Here is a 19,318-nt window from a genome sequence, read left to right on the forward strand (position 1 = left end):
GGGTGGCCCACCCACGACGCCCTCAGGCCTCACCAAATTTGCAGGAGCCTGTCTGGTTGAACAGCAGGCCCATGGGGATGTTCCAGCCGGCAGTCCTGCCCACGGCGGTGTGGCAAGACTTCCTGCCTCTCAGAGAATTCCAGGTGATATCCACATCTGATTTCCTGACAACTGCCACGGCCAGGTACCCTTGAGCAACAGAAGAGCAGGACTTAACCTCCAGGGTGCCTGGCATGGGACTCTAGCGCATCCCTCTGCAACCCAAGCCAAAATAAGTCAAGAAGCATCGCCAGGCGATGATGCCCCCAGGTATCCGGCCACTGCCTGAAGCTTCGGCTGCTGTTCTTTGGGAAGGTGAGAACGATCTAGGCTATGAAACGAAATAATAAGAAAAGCTGATCCTTCATGTTCATTTATTTTTGAGAAAGAAAGAGACAAAGCATGAACAGGGGAGGGGTAGAGAGGGAGACACAGAATCCGAAGCGGGCTCCAGGCTCTGAGCCGTCAGCACAGAGCCCAAGGCAGGGCTTGAACCCACAAACTTGGGAGATCATGACCTCAGCCAAAGTCGGACACTTAACCGACTGACCCACCCAGGCGCCCCAGGAAAAGCGGATCCTTTAAGTGATTGCTAGGGACTGTCCTTGGCCAGGCACACATTGTGAGCTACTAAATTAGACGTGAGCCACTAAGGCAAAAAAAAAAAAAAAAAAACACTGAACAAGCGTGACCCCAATAGTGCATAAATCACCAGCTGCAACAGACACTGGGCCACAGCCACGATGGCCACCAGACTAAGTGCTGTGTAAGTGCAGGGAGCGTGTCTGCAAGGACCCCCCCATGCTGAGTCCAAACCAGCCCTGCACCGTGAGAGGGTCCACATGGTGGCAATCCCTCTCCTGACGGTGCGTCACTGACGGATTCCAGCCGTGGACAAGTGCAGAGCTCCTCTGGCGCTGAGCAAGCCCAGGCTCCAGCGGGAGGGTGGGGGTAACGCTCAGAGCACGGGATCTAGCCCGGGAGACCCGGTTCAAGGCCAGGATCTGCCGCAGTACCGTCCATGGCTGTGAGAACAGTGAAGAACTCTGACAGTTCTCTGCCAAGTGTGAAGGTCAATACAACATTAATTACAATTACTCGTCTATGAATTATTTGCCTCTTCAAAAGAGCTTACGGCTTCTGTGGCTGTATCTCTTTCTGTGAGGTTTTTTTTTTTTCTTTTAAGTTCCCGGCCGCCTCCTCCTCCTCCTCCAGCAATGAGAACTTACCCATGACCCTGAAATTAGCAGATTCCAACTCACCTTCCACTCGTCTATCTTCACAAGGTTCATTATTAGGGGTCTGTGATTCTGAAAGGAGCAAAAACAAGCAAAATGTCATTAAACACTCAGCTTTACTGAGAAGCCACAAACTGTTAAATCTCAGCGATGCGGGATCAAATCCGAAGAGACCGTCCAGCAATCCCATGCAGCAGAGAGGCATAGATGCGTGTGTTCAGCAGAAGACACAGACGCAGATGCCACCAACTGGAAATGACCCAAACAACAGCCACCAACTGGAAATGACCCGAACGCCTCTCCCCCATAGATGGACAGAATATCATACAGCAGCGAGATTCAATACTCTTTGGATGAATCTCACGGACATAACACTGAGCAACAGACGTACAAAGCACGTGTCTCGCACGGAAGGTTTAAAAACAGGCAGATATTGGGGCGCCTGGGCGGCTCAGTCGGTTAAGCGTCCGACTTCGGCTCAGGTCATGATCTCGCAGCTCGTGAGTTCAAGCCCCGCGACGGGCTCTGTGCTGACAGCCCAGACCCTGGAACCTGCTCCGGATTCTGTGTCTCCTTCTCTCTCTGCCCCTCCCCTGCTCACGCTCTGTCTCCATCTCTCTCTCAAAAAATGAATAAAAATTAAAAAAAAATTTTTTTTTTCAACAGGCAGAATTGATCTGTGCCGTTTGAAGTCAGGGGTTACTGCCCTCGCTTGAGTAAGGCGGCTGGTGGCAGGGGGGCGCCGGGGGCCATCTGGAACTTGCCATGATCGGGGCACTAGGGCATGGGGACCCACCAGTTTGTGACACGTCACTGAGTTGCACTTACGGGCACTTTTCTGTATGTATATTGTACTTGACTAAAATCCCGTTTTACATGAAGAAGAGGAAACCAATCTGTGCTTTGTCACTTCTCAACACACAGGCCGTGTGGGTAAAGGCCCCTTTCATCCGTTCTTGCCCCCCACCCTCCCCGATTCTCCTGTTTGAACGCATCCGTCCATCTCAGCATCTGCCCCTGGACCCACCAAGTGGGGTTACTGCTCCCATGGGCCAGACGGAAGAAACCAGAGAGGACACCCCCGCCCCCCCTCAACACCGACTTACTTTGGTTCTCTGCCAGGACAGGCACCAAACCACACTTGCCCGCGACATAGATCAGTCCTCCATCCAGGCTCAGGGCGTCGGCTTCTCCTTTCTGTAAAACCAAAGCAAATCGTCGGCACCATACAGAGAGGCGCTTTCCCGTCTCGCCTGTTTCTAGGCTGTCTGAGAGAAGGGCTTTAGGTCAGAGAATGTCAGGTGCTCTGACAAGGTAGCAGAAAGAGACAGGGCCTGTTTGAACTGAGCACCCAAGGAAACACTTGGCACACTCTCGATTATCAGCCCCTCGCACCTTTCGTGCGGTCGCTCCCAATGGACAGACCAGGCACAGGTTGCATTGACCCTCTGTCCCCCAAACGCTCTTGGGACGCCCTCCTGGACCAGCCTCACTCAGTGAGGAGACGGATCGAACAAGCCGCCTTGTCTGGTCTCAGCCCCTTGGCGTTACGCTCAAGTTCGACACAGAAGTTGTTCAACAAATAAGCAGAAACGACTGAGCTGCCTCGCCAGGGGAATGAACGCACCCGCACCCCAACATTCGACTATGGATTCATCAAGACTGCAAACTCGCTCTTCGGCTCAGTAATAATTTTCTTACAACTCTATTTAAAAAAAAAAAAAAAGCTGGGGGGCGCCTGGGTGGTTCAGTCAGTTAAGCGTCCGACTTCACCTCAGGTCACGATCCCACATGAGTTTGTGAGTTCGAGCCCCACATCGGGCTCTGTGCTGCCAGCTCAGAGCCTGCTTCGGATTCTATGTCTCCCTCTTTCTCTGCGCCTTCCCCACTCTCTCTCTCTCAAAAATAAATAAACGTTAAAAATTTTAAAAAACAAACTGGAGGGGCACCTGGGTGGCTCAGCCGGTGAAGCCTCTGACTCTTGATCTGGGCTCAAGTCATGATTTCACCAGTTTGAGCATTCGAGCCCCACATCAGGCTCTGTGCTGACAGTGTGGAGCCTGCTTGGGATTCTCTCTCCCTCTTTCTCTGCCCCTCCCCCACTTGCACACACACACACACACACACACTCTCTCTCTCTCTCTCTCTCTCTCTCTCTTTCTCTCTCTCTCTCTCAAAATAAATAAACTTTAAAAATTTTTTTAAAAACTGGAGATATGAAGATATGGATGAAAATTTCTATTCAGGGATGCAGCACGGGGGGCAGGGTGGGGGGTCTAATGGTAGTAACAAAATAATGGGCCAAAGCGGAATAGGTTCGTGGCTGAACAGCCACAGCCACGGGAAAGACATCCTCAAATCATTTTTCAGTGTTTTCAGGGAAGAGATATTCACGTGGGAGAATGGCCACGATGTACCATTAAGTGGCAAGGACTCAAAACCAACCGAACTGGCACGATCCAGGACGGTTGGGGGCACGAGCACAGGTGTCCGGAGAAATCCGGGGCTAGGAAATTATCAGGACTTTAGCCGTGGTGTATCTCTGCTGTTTGTTTTTCTACGAGCTACCTTTCTATGTCCTCCCAGCGCCCTGCAACAATCACGACTGTTCCTCGAAGCAGGAGAGTGGAAAGGCCACAAGCATTCTGGGCCCGTGCCCCGCCTGCACGGTGTCTCCCGGTCCCGATCGCCCCCCACCCCCGGCGGAGCCCGCGCCCCTACCAGGACCAGGGCGATGCAGTCCTCGCCGGTGGGCGCCGAGACACAGGTCACTTTCCCGAGGCTCACGCTACTCCACTGCTGGCACTTGCGCTCCTCCGCTCCGCCCACCGCGCACCAAGCGACGCGCGCTTGCCTCTCCGCCACTTCGGCAGCCGCTGCGCACAGGGACACACAGGGACACAGCGGTCGTGGGGCCCAGTGCCTGGCGGGGACACCCAGGCGCCGCCCACCGCCCGGAAGCCCTGCGCTCGCTGCCCCCTGCCGCTCTCCCCCTCCACTCTCCGGGGCCCAACCCCTTCGCCAGGCGCGCGTAACCCCGGGCCTCCTATTTCGGTTCCTTTGGAGGCTTCCCTGGCTTCTAACCCACCCTTCAAGCCTTAGTGCGGTGACTTGCCTAGTATCGGGGTCCCACGGGATTAAAGCTCCAGGACACAGACAGCGGCAGCCCCAAGAGATGGCCTAGGGGACTGACCTCCCCTCAGTCAGGCACCACCATTAACTGCAGTGCAGTGTCCTCGCTCAGGCTGACTCCATCTCAGCCCCCCAGGAGAGGAGGAGCCATGGCTGAGCTGGCCCCCTGTGGTATCCCGGCCAAGTCCAGGGCCCCAGTCCAGAACTGCGTTCACCAGGCCTCCAGATTCATCCCAGGAGGGGCCCTGGCTCTCTCGGTTCATGTGCGTAGTTCTTACTTCATAAAGAGGCAAGTTGATTGTTCTGTCCAGGCCGGGGAGCCGGGGACATACAACCGCATTAACTGGGTGTCTGTCACATTAGTCTGGAGACTCTCCCGCATGTTAAAATGCCCTGCCTTGCTTCACAGCACACTGGCATCTGCCTCGAATGGACAAGGGCCGCTCCAGAGCAGAGCTCTGCTGCCGGAGAAGGGAGAGTACTTTCTGGAAGGCCTGCCCCTTGGCTTAGCACCCCCACCAGCCTGCCCGCAGGGCCTGCCCGGGCCTCACTCACTTTCCCTCAGGCCCTGGATGGCAGTGAGGTAGTTGAAGCCAAGGTACAGCCCAGAATCGACCTTCGAGGGGACCCTCAAAAACCCAAGGGCAGAGTCTTTGAACAGCAGATCCTTCTCTTTGTTAGGGGAGCCAAAGAGCTGGAACGCAGGTGACTTGTCTTTTCCAAACTTTTCCTGATTAAGGAAAAATGGAATTACAGCGTCAGTGGGAAATAGACAGGAAAGAAAAGCACAATGTTGAACCACAGCGCCCGGAGCTTGGGGATGATTCTGAGCGTTGGGGACCTTGGTTCACTTCCTCGTGTGGAGGGACTGGCCCCGTGGCTCATTCAGCTGTGGCTTCAAAAGCCGCTAGGGCCCAGGCACCTTAGAGTCCTGAGAATACTGCCTCATCGTCCCCCTGTTGCTGCTCCAGCCCCTGAGACACCGTTCATCAGTAATGCTGGAGAGACCTCTATTGTTTCTGCTGTCCAGAGCCCATTGAATCTGTTAGCCTTTATGCAGAGAGGCCGCAGAAAGACTTGTAAAGCAGCAGGACATTCGGGAAGGAAGGAAGCTCCCCACGGCAAATCCAGGCAGGCGGGGAGGACCTTGGGAGCGGGGGGGGGGGGGGGGGGGGTGGGAGAGGGGTGGAGGAGGTGGACACCTGCGCCTTGTTGAGAAGCTTCCAGATCAAGTCCTCCTTGCCGTCCACACTTCGGGCCACGACAGCGTGAGAAGGGATCCGGGCCAGGTGACACTCCTTGAACGCATCCACTGGCTTCCGAGTGTTGTTTAAGCAGAGCAGCTCGTACTTGTCCTGGTCGGCCTTGTCTGGCAGGGTCTCTGGAGGAAAGGTGGAGGTGGAGGGGAGCCCGGATGAGCCCACTGTAGGCATTAACCGTGAGCTGGAGGTCCCCTTCTCCCACATCGTGAGCTAGAGGAGACATCATAGGTATTCTACAAAACTGGCGGGGGGGGTGGTGGTGGTGTCAGAAAGGCAGTGGATTGCTCCGGAACACTCAAAAAAAGTAAAGATAGTAACCAGAAAGCCCTGGGGGCTAGCCCAGTGTTCCTCTGGATCATACAGGCTGCTCTGGGATTGTTGCACCTTCTGCCTGGCCAGCCAAGGAGGCTGAACCAGACCCCATCTGTTTCCATGGCAACCCCTCCTAGAAAAGTGTCCCAGGGTAGAGGCAATCCCAGCGCACCAGCCAGGGGGCGCTGCCTTACCCACCTCTCTAGAAAGAATAAAAAGTTACAAACATTTTTAAGGCAGGATGTACAGTTGAATCACTTCCCAACATGAGGTGTTACCAAAAGAAGGGGAAAGTCTGTTTTTATGAGTGAGTTCAGCCCAATTTGGAACTGCCAATGTATCCCATATATGAGCATGTATAGTGACAATATGTAAAGTGACAGGAACCTGCCCAAGTCCTTTTAGGAGAGTAGTACAACCTTGAGCTCAAAATCAGAGAGAGCAGTACAGGAGAGAAGAATTACAGGCCTATTTTCCTTATGAGCATACGTGCAAAAATCTCAGATATACATTAGCTAACTCAACCTAACAGAGTATTTTAAAAACTAATAGATCAGGGTTAAGGTTTATCAGCTTATTTCATTAATAAAGAACGGTCAATCATCTAAAAAGCCAGAGTACTCCACGTCATTAATAAGCACCATGAGATAATCTTAACAGATGCAGAAAAAGCAGGTGTGTGTGCAACATCTAGTTGTGGTTGGGTTTTTTGTTTGTTTGTTTCAGGAAACTAGTAATATGGAGAATTCGGTAAAGTTCTTGAACTTGAGAAATGCCTTTCATCAAAATGGCTGCAGCAAAATCATACTAGCAGGAGAAAATGCAAGCATTCGCTTCAAAATCAGGAACAAAGCAAAAATGTCAGCTGTCATATTGCCAACACAGTGCCGGACACAACTGACAAAAGAAACGAGATGGAACGCCGGAAGGAAGAAGGCAAACTCTATTTAAAGATGATGCGATCCACGGGGGTGCCTGGGTGGCTCCGTCTGTCGAGCGTCTGACTCTTGACTTCCGCTCAGCTCATGATCTCAATGGTTGTGAGACTGAGCTCCCCGCTAGGTGTGGAGGCTGCTTGGGATTCTCTCTCTCGCCCCCCCTGTGCCCTTCCCCCCCCACCCCCCGCCTCAAAAACCGAAAATAAAAAAATAAAGATGATGTGGTCATCTACATAGAAAAGCCAACAAAACCAAGGAAGAAGGAATAAAACCAATAACGGTATCCAGCAGGGTAGAACTTCCAAAGCCAAGTATTATCCTCATTAGCAACAACCAAGCAGAAGCTAACCTAGACTATCAGACTGTAATGGCAACCCAAACCATGAAAGAGCTAGTAACTAACCTCGCACAATAAGACCAACAAAGAGAAACTTTGTAAGTTCTGTTAAAGGACATAGAAGAGGTGTGATCAAAGGAGGAAAACTCATCATGATCAGGGATTGGACAACTTAACATTAAATATAGTTCCCCATGGACCAATTTAAACTCAAAACAATTCTAATTAAAATTAAAGGATGACGTTTTTAGAAATCCAGCAAAAGAATTCTACACTTTTAGTTCAACGAGATTTGAAAACGAACAGCCAAGTGTAGGGTGAGATCTCTCTCCACCAACCCACGTTAGGCTCTGCACTCCCACTGCAGAGCCTGCTTGGGATTCTCTCCCTCTCTTTCTGCCCCTCCCCTGCTGGCTCGCTCTCTGTCTCTTTCAATTTTAGTATATGTACTGCCGAAGCGAGCACTCTCTCTGTCTCTTTCAAAATAAACTAAAGAAAGAATGCCTCTCCTTGAATCAACATCATGAAGAAACAGGCATTAAACTCAATAGGAAAATAGTCAAGATTAGAAAATGACTAGCAAATATATTGAGATGATCAATGTAAGCCTATCTCCGGAGGTCTCGGGTCAGTGGGGTGGGTCTGTCTCTGGTGGTCCTGGTAAGCATGTGTTCAGCCCGTGCACACCCAGCAGGGTGCATCAGCATGTGGTATTTCAGGAATCTTCTCCTGCACAACAGTAAGAGGACACACAGGAGAACGTGAGTCATGGAGCTGTTTGTGGGAGAGGGAAGGGCAAGGTGACCTAGGGTGACAGATAAGTAGAACCTGATGAGCATTCCTCAGCTGTCAGAAACACTGAACTAGACGTACAACGCAGATAAATCTCCAAAACAAGATGCTGAATGGAAAATCCTGGCAGCAGCATGGTTTCTAATGCCGAAACTTTTGTGGTCTCAGAACCCAAAAACCTGTGTTGGGGACAGAGGTGGGGGTGTCTCTGAGGAAAAGAAAGGCAGTGGGTATTGGGGGATTTAGAGAAAACCGATGGCTTAAAATGGGAAATAAGGGGGGGCGCCTGGGTGGCTCAGTCGGTTAAGCGTCCGACTTCGGCTCAGGTCACGATCTCACGGTATGTGAGTTCGAGCCCCGCGTCGGGCTCTGTGCTGACGGCTCAGAGCCTGGACCCTGTTTCAGATTCTGTGTCTCCCTCTCTCTCTGCCCCTCCCCCGCTGGTGCTCTGTCTCTCTCTCTCAAAAACAAATAGACAGTAAAACATTTTTTTAAAGAAAAGTAAAACAGGAAATAATATCAAACAAGAGGCCTGCCCCGTAGAGAACCTTGATAATAGCGTGCCAGGAAGTGAAGAGTCCAATTTGCTCAGTGCTCAGAATTATGGGAAAATAAAAGAAAAGGAGGCTGTACCCTAGCTTTCCTCCCACTTCTTACCAAACACTGTAGTGTGCCTGACAAAAGCCACATCTCCACCTCCTTCATGCAGACACCTGTGAAATGAGAAAGTCGCAGAAGGGTCAGCACAGAGCCGGCTGTCCCCAGCTTCTTCCTCGGGCCTCCCAGGGGAGCAGGGCCCCGGGCTCCCCTCCTCTGAGGCTTTGGAGCGCACCTGTCTGGGAAGGCGGCCACCTCCAGATAGATTGTGAGGAAGGACGGCTTAGGGGTTGGCCAGAGCCCCCCACCTCCTGCGTTAGGGCCTGAAAGGGCAAAACGGGTCTTTCTATATAAAAGGATCTGAAGCCTCTATATGCCTGAGTATGTGGTCCCTTCTCCCAGGACCGAGTGGGCAAATGTGCTGCGGCCAAGCGGGGAGGCCTCCGTCTGCAAAAATGCCTGAGCTCAGGAGGCAGATGTGGGGAGAGAAGCAGCATCCGCCTCAGCACGGGGCATGGGGGGGCAGGGGGTGCAGGGGGCAGTCGGGCAGAGCTCGCTGTCTCCCAGCTGGAGGAGAAGCCCGCGCGGGGCAGACCACATCAGCCTGGACGCTCCAGCTGTCCTTCCGGGAGCGAGGGACTGGTTGTCTCATGACAAGACCCCTTCAGTCCCTCTGTGGCTAGGGAGAGGGCGGAAGTCAGCAGGGAAACACAGGACATCCCAGCGCAAACAAAGCCACAGCCTCGTCTATGGGGACAAGGAACGACCCCTGTCGGGGTGACGGCTCACGAGGCTGGGGTAGAGGTAAGGGGCCCGTAGAGGGGGATCTGGGGGGGAGGGGGCTGGAGGGGCACGTGCACTGGGCAAAGCCAGTGCCCTCTTTGGACTCAGGAGAACGACACCTGCTCTGCGGTCCCTGCTGGCAGGCTGAGCTGTGACTGGGGCCAGAGAAAAGGACTCCCGGCCTGAGGACACAGGGTGCTCAGGCCGCTGGGGAGAAGAGGGCCTTCTCACTCACCTGAAGGCACCGGCGTAGCCAAAGTATGGTTCCTGGGAGGAGCAGGCACATTTGTTCTCCCCTGTCCCCGCACACAGGCTACACAGGTTGGGGTACTCTTTCCCATCCACGCAGGGCACACAGCTGGCAGAGAAGAAGTTGGCCGCAGCTGTTGAACACAGAGAAATAGGCCACAGATGTGTGAGCCGGCAGTTCATCACATCTCCCAGGGACGGGCACGAACTGGGGAGGGGCGGGAGGGGAGGGGGGTGGAGACAGAGCCCCTTCCTCCACCCCTGCGGGACAGCCTCTTACGTGAGGCGGGGCTCTCAGAGCCGCCCGAGACTCTGCTGCCGCCTCCCAAAGGGCCGCTGGTGCGGTGGGCCCACTGGGGTTCATCCCACGTTTACAAAGCGGCCTGCGTGTGCGGCCAGCGTGGAGACCCCCCTCCCCCCGCCCAGAGACTGCCCACAGTCCTCCAGTCATCTTACCCTCCTCCAGGGGCTCGGGCGGCCCTGCCCAGTTTAAGAATGGACGAAGCAACCCCATAGGGATGTTCCATCCGGCGGACCTGCCAAGGCCTGTGTGGCAGGACTTCCTGCCTTGTAGCTGGTTCAGCTGGAAGTTGGTTCCCTTCTTTGCTATGGCCACAGCATAATAGTGGGTTTGTGGCTCTGCAAAGGGACAGAGAGAATTGAAAGCTCTTAGCCCAGACCAGAGGGAGAAAAACAGCCCAACGTGACCTTGCCCTGGTGGAAAAGGAAGCCATATGCTAGCTTTTCCTGGGACCTGCTCTGTTTCCCCAGGGAGCACACACGTGTCCTCCCCCAGCGGGTCGGCATCGGGCCCAAAGAGCCCAGGGACTCAGTTCTCTGCAAGTGGGATGCCGCCCGTGAGCCCACCTCTAGATCTCATCCACCCTGCACAGAGCCCGGGGCCAAGGCCAGGGTCACCCCAGCTTCCGGGTCTCCAGGGAGAACTCACCCGCTTGGGTCCCATAGACCTCAGCCGCTACAGGTCGCAGTTTATTGGGGTCCAGGCCTGCCTCGTACACCAGACCACCATCAAGGGTCACAGCATCTGCCTTGTTCGCCTGAAAGCAAAGAGGCCAGGCCAGCTTCAGGAGAGAGCCCAGGCAACCCAGGCAACTGGATTTCAGGAGGTCAGAAAGATCTAGAAGGATCTTCAAAAGGGTCTCCTTTGGGGCATACTCACTCATGTTCACTTGGTGGCACGAGTCAAAGTTCCCTCTTTTGAGGGCAATAGCTTTAACTACGGACGTTGGCATATTGTCTCTTTCTTATAAGCGTCCCCGCCTGTATCGTCTCATCGTTCCTGCCCTTCACGGTCATTTATACTTACAGTTGTTTATTCTAGGGGCACCGGGGTGGCCCAGTCGGTTGAGTGTCCAACTCCTGATTTTGGCTCGGGTCATGATCAGAGTCATGGGATCGAGCCCCATATCAGGCTCCAAGCTGAACGTGGAGACTGCTTGGGATTCTCTCTCTCTCTCCTCTCCGCCCCTCTCTGGTACAGATAATAGTTGTGGACTGCTTTCTTCTTCTAAAATGCATGCATTTTCATACTTCTGCAGGGCCTTTATTGACTTCATAACATTTTATCATAATGTGGTTGTTCCATAGTTTGTCAAATAACCCCTCAGATGTTCAGCACTTTCTTTTTGCTATGAAATCTATGCTCTCATGGGTAGCTTTGTCCTCGTAGAATTTTTTCCTTCCGATGGCCTGTCACCTTGGGATGGGCAACTAAGCGTGGACTCGCTCAGACAGTGACCTTGTTTATCTTCGTGGCCCTGGCTGTTCTTGTTATTCCACTTTCCAGAAGATTTGTAATGCCAATTTGGAAGGCCACCAACCACGAAGATCAGTTTCACTATAAAATCACCAGCAAGGTAGGCTTTCGTTTTATTTATAAAATCACCAGCAAGGTAGGATTCATTTTATTGCCATTACTTTAGAAAATGCAAGTTCCGGGGCGCCTGCGTGGCTGAGTCCGTTAAGCGTTCAACTCAGTTTCGGCTCAGGTCATGATTTCACAGTTCAGGTGTTTGAGTCCCATGTTGGGCTCTGCAGCTGGCAGCATGGAGCCTGCTTGGGATTCTCTCTCTCTCTCTCTCTCTCTCTCTCTCTCTCCCCCTGTGCCCCTTCCCTGCTTGTGTTCCTCCCTGCCTCTGTCTCTCAAAATAAATAAATAAACAATAAAAAAAAGAGAAAAAATTGTGTTGCAACCACAGTTTCCCCACACGTGGTGTTTCCGCTTTAGAATGTTAGTATCTGCTTTCCAAATAGTCTTGTGTCCTATGAGGAAGGAGCACTCCCAACCCATCGGTGCCCAGGAAGAAAAGCAGAAGAAGGGGGAAATACATTTTTTACTTTATTCCCTTCCCTTCCCTTCCATTCAATTTGGTTCCAACCAACACATGGTACTGACTTACCTTGATGGCCTGGATACATTCTTGGCGAGAGTTTTTCCTTGTGCAGAAGACATTGGGGCCACCCACTCCTCTCATATTCTGTTGGAATTTGGTGCATTTTGCTTCCTCTGCTTGTGATATGGTGCACCACCGAACACTTCTCCTAAAGGTGCCCAGACACAGTCCTGGGAGAAAGAAACCCAGGAGTAAGGGCTCAACCACTGCCCATGGGAGAGGCCACCTCGCCCCCTGCCAGACTTATCCAGACTCCTTCATCTCTCTGCTCCTCCTCCTTCTGCCCCATTCGGCCACTAGGTCAGGCCAGTCTCCTCAAGTGGAAGTGTCTTGACTGTCTAACAAGCGTTCTCTGCCGGCCAGAGGGCTCTGATTCTCCGCAAATTCAAGGAGACAGTCAGAGACTCTGGGTTATCTTCCTTCCTGTAACTGACACATTTCCTACCTCTAAGAACTGGTGATGCTCCTTTGCCTCAGTTGGTGGAGCTTTGTCCCGCATGAAGCTGGGAGGTAGGCAGGAAAGGGATTCTTGCTCCTGTTTTGTTAATGTGGAATCTGGCTTTTGAGGAGGCTGAGGGACGGACGGCTCAACAGTGGCAAAATCTAGCCAAGAATCCAGGTGTCTCTAGACGGTTGTAACTGCAAGAACCGCCCCCCGCTGATGCCGAGGCAACTTAACCGCACCAGACTCCTTGTCAGTAGCTACACCGAGTCGTGTACCAAATGGGTCAATGTGCCCGAGTTACCACCATTCGCCTCTGTATCAGAAAGACTGGCTCTCCTACCTTGCTGATAGGGTCGATGCAATTAGGAAGGAGCCTGGACCAGATTTGCTCACAGCTCTTAACCAACACATGGTTGCCTGATAAATGGCATCTATGAAAAACTTACAGTTTTTCACCATTAAATTAAAATGGTGAAAGACTGAAGGCTTGCCCCCGGAAGATCAAGTCTCCACTCTCAGGTTTCCTGTGCAACAAAATACTGGAGATTCTAGCCACAATAATAAGAAAATGCAATAGAAGTCATCCAGACCAGAAAGGAAGGAGTAAAACTGTCTTTATTTGCAGATGACACGATCCTCTAGAAAATCCTAAGGAGTGCACAGAATGCTATTAGAACGAATACACAAATATAACAAGGTCACAGGCTTCAAGGTCAATATACAAAGAGCAATTATATTTTTGCAGATAAGCCCTGGATGCTCCAAAAATAAAATTAAGAAAATAATTCTATTCGCAAAAACATCAAAAAGAGTTAAATACTTAGGGAAATATTTAACCAAAAAATACAAAACTTACACTGAAAATTAAAACTTTGCTGAGAGAAATTAAAGATCTAAATAAATGGAGAAACGTTTATGTGCACGCTTTATGAATTCAATATTGTCAGGATGGTAATTCTCCTTAAACTGAGATAGAGAATCAACACAAACCCTATCACAATTCCAGCAGGCTGGGAGGAGGGGGAGGTTTGCAGAAGTTGACAAGCAGATTCTATAATTTATATAAGATAAATAAATTGATGCAAACTAGCCAAAATAATTCTGTATAATTTATATTTACAATTTATTTTTGTATAATTTATATATAATGGTGAAACAATTTTGAAAAAGAACAAACCTCGAGAAATTTTACTTCCTAATTTCAAAACATGCTATAAAGCCAAAGTTATCAAAAGGGTGTGATATTAGCATAAAGACAGACATATAGATCAATGAAATAGAATGCTTATATGTACATTCAATTGATTTTAGACAAAGGCACTAAGGCAATTCATTGGCAGAAGGGCAGTCTGTTAACAAAGGGTCCTAGCATAACATATATCCACGTACAAAAACGATTAACTTAGAGCCCTACCTCACACCATACACAGAAAGTGGATCATAGAATTTAGTATAAGAGATAAAACAATTAAACTTTTAGAAGGAAACACAGGGAAAAACTTTGCAAGCTTGGGATAGGCAAAGTTTAATCAGCCATGGCACCAACAGCACAGTCCATAAATGCAAAAACTTGATAAAGTGACCTCTCAAAATCCAAAACTTCTGTGTTTCAAAAGTCAGTTAAGAAAATACAAACACAGAGGTGCCTGGGGGGGGCGGGGGGGGTGCTCAGTCAGTTGAAGCCACTTTGGGAAACAAATTGGCAGCTTCTCAAAATGTTAAACATTTTGACCCAGGAATTCCACTTCTAGATATGTACCCAAAAGAAATAAAAGCATATGTCTGCATAAAGACTCCTGTATGAATATTCACAGCGGCATTATTCAGGAAAGCCAAAAAGTGGAGACAGCCTGAAAGTCCAGCCACGGGTGAATGGCTAGACAAAATGCGGTGCATGCACACAACAGAGTATGATTTGGCAGTAAAAAGGAAAGAACCAGCAGTATGCACTACAACATGAATGAGCCTCATTCACGCTAAATGGAAGAAACCAGACACACGACACCACCTGCTGTATGACTCCGTTTGTATGTGAAAGGTCCTAAAAGGCAAATTGATGAAACAGAACGTAACTAGCGATTGGCCGGCTGCTGGGGCGGGAAAGGAGAGTAACTCTAAATGGACATGAAGAATCTTATCAGCGGGGCGGAGATGTACTAAAAAGATTTTACAGTGATGGTTGTGCCTCTTCGTAAAATTCCTAAAAAGCATTGAATTGTAGGGGCGCCTGGGTGGCTCAGTCGGTTAAGCGCCCGACTTCGGCTCAGGTCACGATCTCGCGGTCCGTGAGTTCGAGCCCCGCGTCGGGCTCTGGGCTGACGGCTCAGAGCCTGGAGCCTGCTTCAGATTCTGTGTCTCCCTCTCGTTCTGACCCTCCCCCATTCATGCTCTGTCTCTCTCTGTCTCAAAAATAAATAAAAACATTAAAAAAAAATTTTAAAAAAAAAGCATTGAATTGTACACTCGAAGTAGGTGAATCTTATGATATGTAAAATATAGCTCGATAAAGCCATCTCTCTCTCTCACACACACACACACGTGCACACACGTGATTGCAAAAGCCCCTTTCCCACTTGGATACGCTTTAGAGTGGAACATGCAGCCCTCTGCTACCTCCTGTTCATGAACCATCCCCTGCGCAGTCAGACCCGCCAAGGTATTTGAGGCTCCCTGGGAGGGTGAGGGGAGGAGGGCAGCGGCTCCCAGGCTGAGTCAGCGGGGGCTCAGGGGCATATGCTGCCACACTCCTTCCCCACTGACCGTCGTCCCAGGAAATCCCAAAGGATGTAATCGATCCCGAGGCCCTCAGGGAACTGTCCTGCCATACAAATATTAACCTGGTCCTATCCGGCCACTCGTGACCCAGTAACATTTACTGGAAGTCTGTATACACAGCACTGTGTCTCATGTAAGCAGACGGGACAAGATCTCCCCTCCCATCCGGAGAGGAAAAAAAAGTCAAAAAAGAGGAAGCTAAGGATAAGCTAAGGATGCTCGCCCTGTTCTTGCCACAAGGCTAGCCAGTCTATTTAGGCTGGCTAGGTTAGAAGCGGGCTGCAGTGGAGATGCAGCGAGTAAAGGATTTGGGGCCAGAGCGTGGAAAGCCCTCCAAGCTGGTCAGGGGAGGTCTGGTTCCAGAGGGAGTAGAGCTCGCTCATGAAGAGAGTAGAGATAAGGGCTCTGCCTAGAATGGGGGAGGGAGTGGACTGAAAGCCAGGAACCAAGCAGAAAAGCACTGGGAATGGAGAAGGGGCAGGAATAGGGAGCTGGTGTCAGAAGTTAGCTCGGGGACGGATGGGATCTGGGGGTGAAGAGGGAGAGCCAAACAGAAGGGCATGCTTCAAGGTGGGGGGAGGGCACGAACAGCAGCAGGAATGGGGAACCCACGGGTAGAGCTCATTTCTCCCTTGGCTGAACTAGGAGACTAAAGGACCACTGAGGGGTTTTCCAAGATCCACAGTCCCAGCCCCCCCAAACCCCAGGGGCACCAAGTGCACCACAAGCTCATCCCCCCCCCCCACCAAGAGCTCTCACCAGCCGGCTCTGAAGCCACACATCCCCCCCCTCAAGATGATATGTTCCCCAAAGCAGGTGTAGGGCTGGCCCCTCCTGTATCCCCAACCTAGCATCTGAACTATCTGCCCCTCAGATGCTGCCCCCATGAGCCTGGATGGAAACTTCTTGAAAGTAGGCATCCTGTGATTGCTTCCATGCAGACATGCGGTGTTCTGACCTCAAAGGGCAGGGGCTGGGATGGAGCTACCCTTCTCGGCCCAGCCAGCCTCTGCCAGCCAGCACAGCCATGGGGGCAGGGCAGGAATCCCCCAGGGCAGGTGCCACTCCTTCCTCAGGGGACGACAGGGTTTCAGTGACACTTTAGGATGCTAGCCACCATTCTATTGACTGTAGGACTTAAACTGCAGATTCAGCAGGGGGGAGGGGGTGAAGGGAGGGGGCGAGGCAACCAAAGATTCAAATGAAAGTGGAACCCAAGGGTGCAACTCTGAGCCAGGATCTGTGGCTGCGACCTGTGACCACATCCAGGAAAGCAAGGTTTCCTGCTTCTCGATCTCTCCCAAGCAGCCCCAACCCTGTGCTGTGCTACCCAGCAAGCCCCAGGTCAGGGGGCAGAAGGGAAGTTGGTCTTGGCAGACCCGATCCTGCCTCAGAGAAGACAGGGATGACAATACCATAGGAAGGAACTTGGAGAAGGGGACCAGAGGTGGGGACAGGGATGGTTTCACAGTCCCTAGGTTTGGGGGCATAAGGTCATTGTGCGCCCTATTAGTCTTTTCCACCCAGGGAGCGCCCAGCTCAGAGGAGGCTGACCTGGGCTGGCAGGGGCCTGGGAATTGGGAGACACCTGTCCTTCTCCCCCCACCCCCCACTTACTTCCCAGGCACTCATGCCCCTCACAGCTCCGCCCCTCCACTGCCGGAAGCCCCGCCCTCACACATTAACATCACTGATGTCTACAACTGGTGAGTGCCCTCTGTACACTCCCAGAAATTGTTTCAAATAATTCTCGTCTGGGCACATTGAAAACCAGAAATCAGGACGAGGGGGGTGCCCCTGGGTGGCTCAGTCAGTTAAGCATCAGACTCTTGAGTTCGGCTCAGGTGATGATCTCACGTTTTGTGAGTTCGAGCCCTCCATTGGGACCCGTGCTGGCAGTGCGGAGCCTCCTTGGGATTCCCTCTCCCTCTCTCTCTCTCTCTCTGCCTCTCTCTCTTCTCTGCCCCTCCCCGACTCGTGCGCACACTCTTTCTCTTTCAAAATAAATAAACTTTAAAAATAGAACAGAAATCAATCATCTTTCTCGTAGACCCTCTGACAGTGGGGTCCGGTGGCCGTGGGGTGGGTGGGGGTGGGGGGCTGTCTGTGCCACCAGCGCTGCCCTTCCGGGGTGGGAAACGTGCGCACCTTGGTCCGCCGTTGAGCAGCGGGCAGCCGGCCTCCACCTCACAACTGTGTGGGCAGGTGGCTGGACTCGTTTTTTAACTGAAGAAACTGGGGCTCTGTCTTGCCCATGTCGCACAGCCCTGCCGGCGCTGGCTTCTGACTCCCGTCTCCTGTGTGTCTTGGGCAAGTCGCTCATGCTCTCTGGGTCTCATTTTCCTCCCATGCAAAAAGCCTGCAACAGTCCTATGGCTACCAGAGGTCCTGCTGGGACGCAATGGGACAGGGTCCCAGAAGGCTCTTTGGGACGCTTTGCGCAGCTCTGGGAACTCCCGGATCCGCCTGGAGGAGCTCGGCTCTGGCTCCTCCCCAGGCAGGTGGGCGGGGCCCGGCCCCAAGACCCCCAGCACCCCCGCACCCCCGCAGCCTCCCACGCTGCAGGCTCTGGGCGCCCACCCGGCGGGGCGCAGGGACAGAGGGGCACCGATCCCGCGGGGCGCAGGGACACAGGAGCCCATCTCGTGCGACGCGGGGACTCGGGCGCCCAACCCCGCGGGGCGCAGGGACACAGGAGCCCATCTCGTGCGACGCGGCCACACGGGCGCCCACCCCGCAGGGCGCGGGGACACGCGCGCCCATCTCGCGGGTTATGGCGACCGCGGCGCCCAGCCGGCGGGCGCACCCCCAAGTCCCTGCACTCACCAAGGGCCCCAAGGAACAGCAGGGCAGGAAAGACTAGCTTCATTCTGGGTTCCGGAGGCGACCGGCGAACGAAGGCTCTGCCACCTGAGCAGTCTCTGCACCCCTTTATCCAGGGCTGGGTGATCTCACGGGGTGTGGCCCGCCCTGTGGCCCAATCGGCACCCCCTGCCCTCCCCCGCTCAACCCCCAACTGGTTCCTCAAGACCAAGAGGGGGGGAGTGGTGAGGGGGAACAGTGGTGGGTGGGGAGAAGGACCAGTGCCAAGCCGCTCAGAAAACCCAGCCCACCGCCCCAGTGCCGCTGGTCCCGCCTGCTTACTGGGGTGGTCTTTCCCTCTGTCAGTCTGCAAGCCCTGGGGAGTCGCGGCCCCTGAGTCTGCTCCTTCCTCTGGTCTCAGCGCCTCCTAGACGGTTGGACACAGAGCCGGGATCCTAAGGGGAATATCTGTGGTCATCTGTGATCATCTGTGATCAAAACTGTGGGACTCGCCTTGCCTTTAGCAGATGGGTCTAAAGCGCGGGGGAGCTGGTCAAGGCAGGGGGACCCCCCCCCTCCCCGGCACCCCGGCCAGCAGCCAGCCCACAACTCTGCAGAGGACCCAGCTGCCTGGGGTCAGCGGCCTGGGACAGCTAGCGGAGGTGACAGACGCTGCCCAGAGTCCGACCCCAGCTGCCCACCGGGTCTCTCCTGGCCCCACGGAGAACACAGTACAGCTCCCAGAAACCAGAGCCAGCGGTCTCAGAGGAAGTGACCGCCACCCACTGCCCACCGGCTGTCCCCTTGGCCCCTCATTTGCCAGTGAGAAGGCTGTCCTAACTCTTGTTTTATTTTTGTTTTGTTTTGTGGCAGCATGAGGTGGGAGATGGGCACCTCGTTTTTTATTTTATTTTTATTTTTATTTTTTTCGCTTAAATCCAAGTTAGTTAACATATAGGGCAGTAATGGTTTCAGGAGTAGAATTTAGTGATTCATCACTTACATACAACACCCAGTGCCCATCACAAGTACCCTCCTTAATACCCATCGCCCATGTAGCCCATTCCCCACCCACCCCTTCCCCAGCAACCCTGAGTTTGTTCGCTGTATTTAAGAGTCTCTTATGGTTTGCCTCCCTCTCTGTTTTCATCTTATTTTTCCTCCCCGTCTCCTATGTTCACCTGCTTTGTTTCTTAAATTCGA

The 19,318-nt window shown here is 52.6% G+C and overlaps 1 protein-coding gene across 1 annotated transcript in view; it reads right to left on the reverse strand.

Annotated features, from left to right (window-relative positions):
- The window catches only part of LTF (lactotransferrin), a 30,837-nt gene extending 12,590 nt beyond the window's left edge, over positions 1 to 18,247 (reverse strand). Inside the window, exons 1-12 of the mRNA XM_053897526.1 lie at positions 18,140 to 18,247; positions 12,100 to 12,263; positions 10,629 to 10,737; positions 10,136 to 10,318; positions 9,666 to 9,813; positions 8,708 to 8,763; positions 5,612 to 5,790; positions 4,965 to 5,139; positions 3,999 to 4,153; positions 2,384 to 2,474; positions 1,302 to 1,349; positions 34 to 189 (exon numbers count right to left, since the gene is read on the reverse strand). Coding sequence (XP_053753501.1) covers positions 34 to 189; positions 1,302 to 1,349; positions 2,384 to 2,474; positions 3,999 to 4,153; positions 4,965 to 5,139; positions 5,612 to 5,790; positions 8,708 to 8,763; positions 9,666 to 9,813; positions 10,136 to 10,318; positions 10,629 to 10,737; positions 12,100 to 12,263; positions 18,140 to 18,182 — 1,507 coding nt within the window. The 5' untranslated portion in view covers positions 18,183 to 18,247. The remainder of the gene's footprint in view (positions 1 to 33; positions 190 to 1,301; positions 1,350 to 2,383; positions 2,475 to 3,998; positions 4,154 to 4,964; positions 5,140 to 5,611; positions 5,791 to 8,707; positions 8,764 to 9,665; positions 9,814 to 10,135; positions 10,319 to 10,628; positions 10,738 to 12,099; positions 12,264 to 18,139) is intronic.
- Between the last annotated feature and the right edge of the window lie 1,071 nt (positions 18,248 to 19,318).

The sequence above is a fragment of the Panthera pardus genome, unplaced genomic scaffold (assembly GCF_024362965.1).
Source record: "Panthera pardus isolate Hobbes unplaced genomic scaffold, ASM2436296v1 HiC_scaffold_8, whole genome shotgun sequence".
NCBI lineage: Eukaryota > Metazoa > Chordata > Mammalia > Carnivora > Felidae > Panthera > Panthera pardus.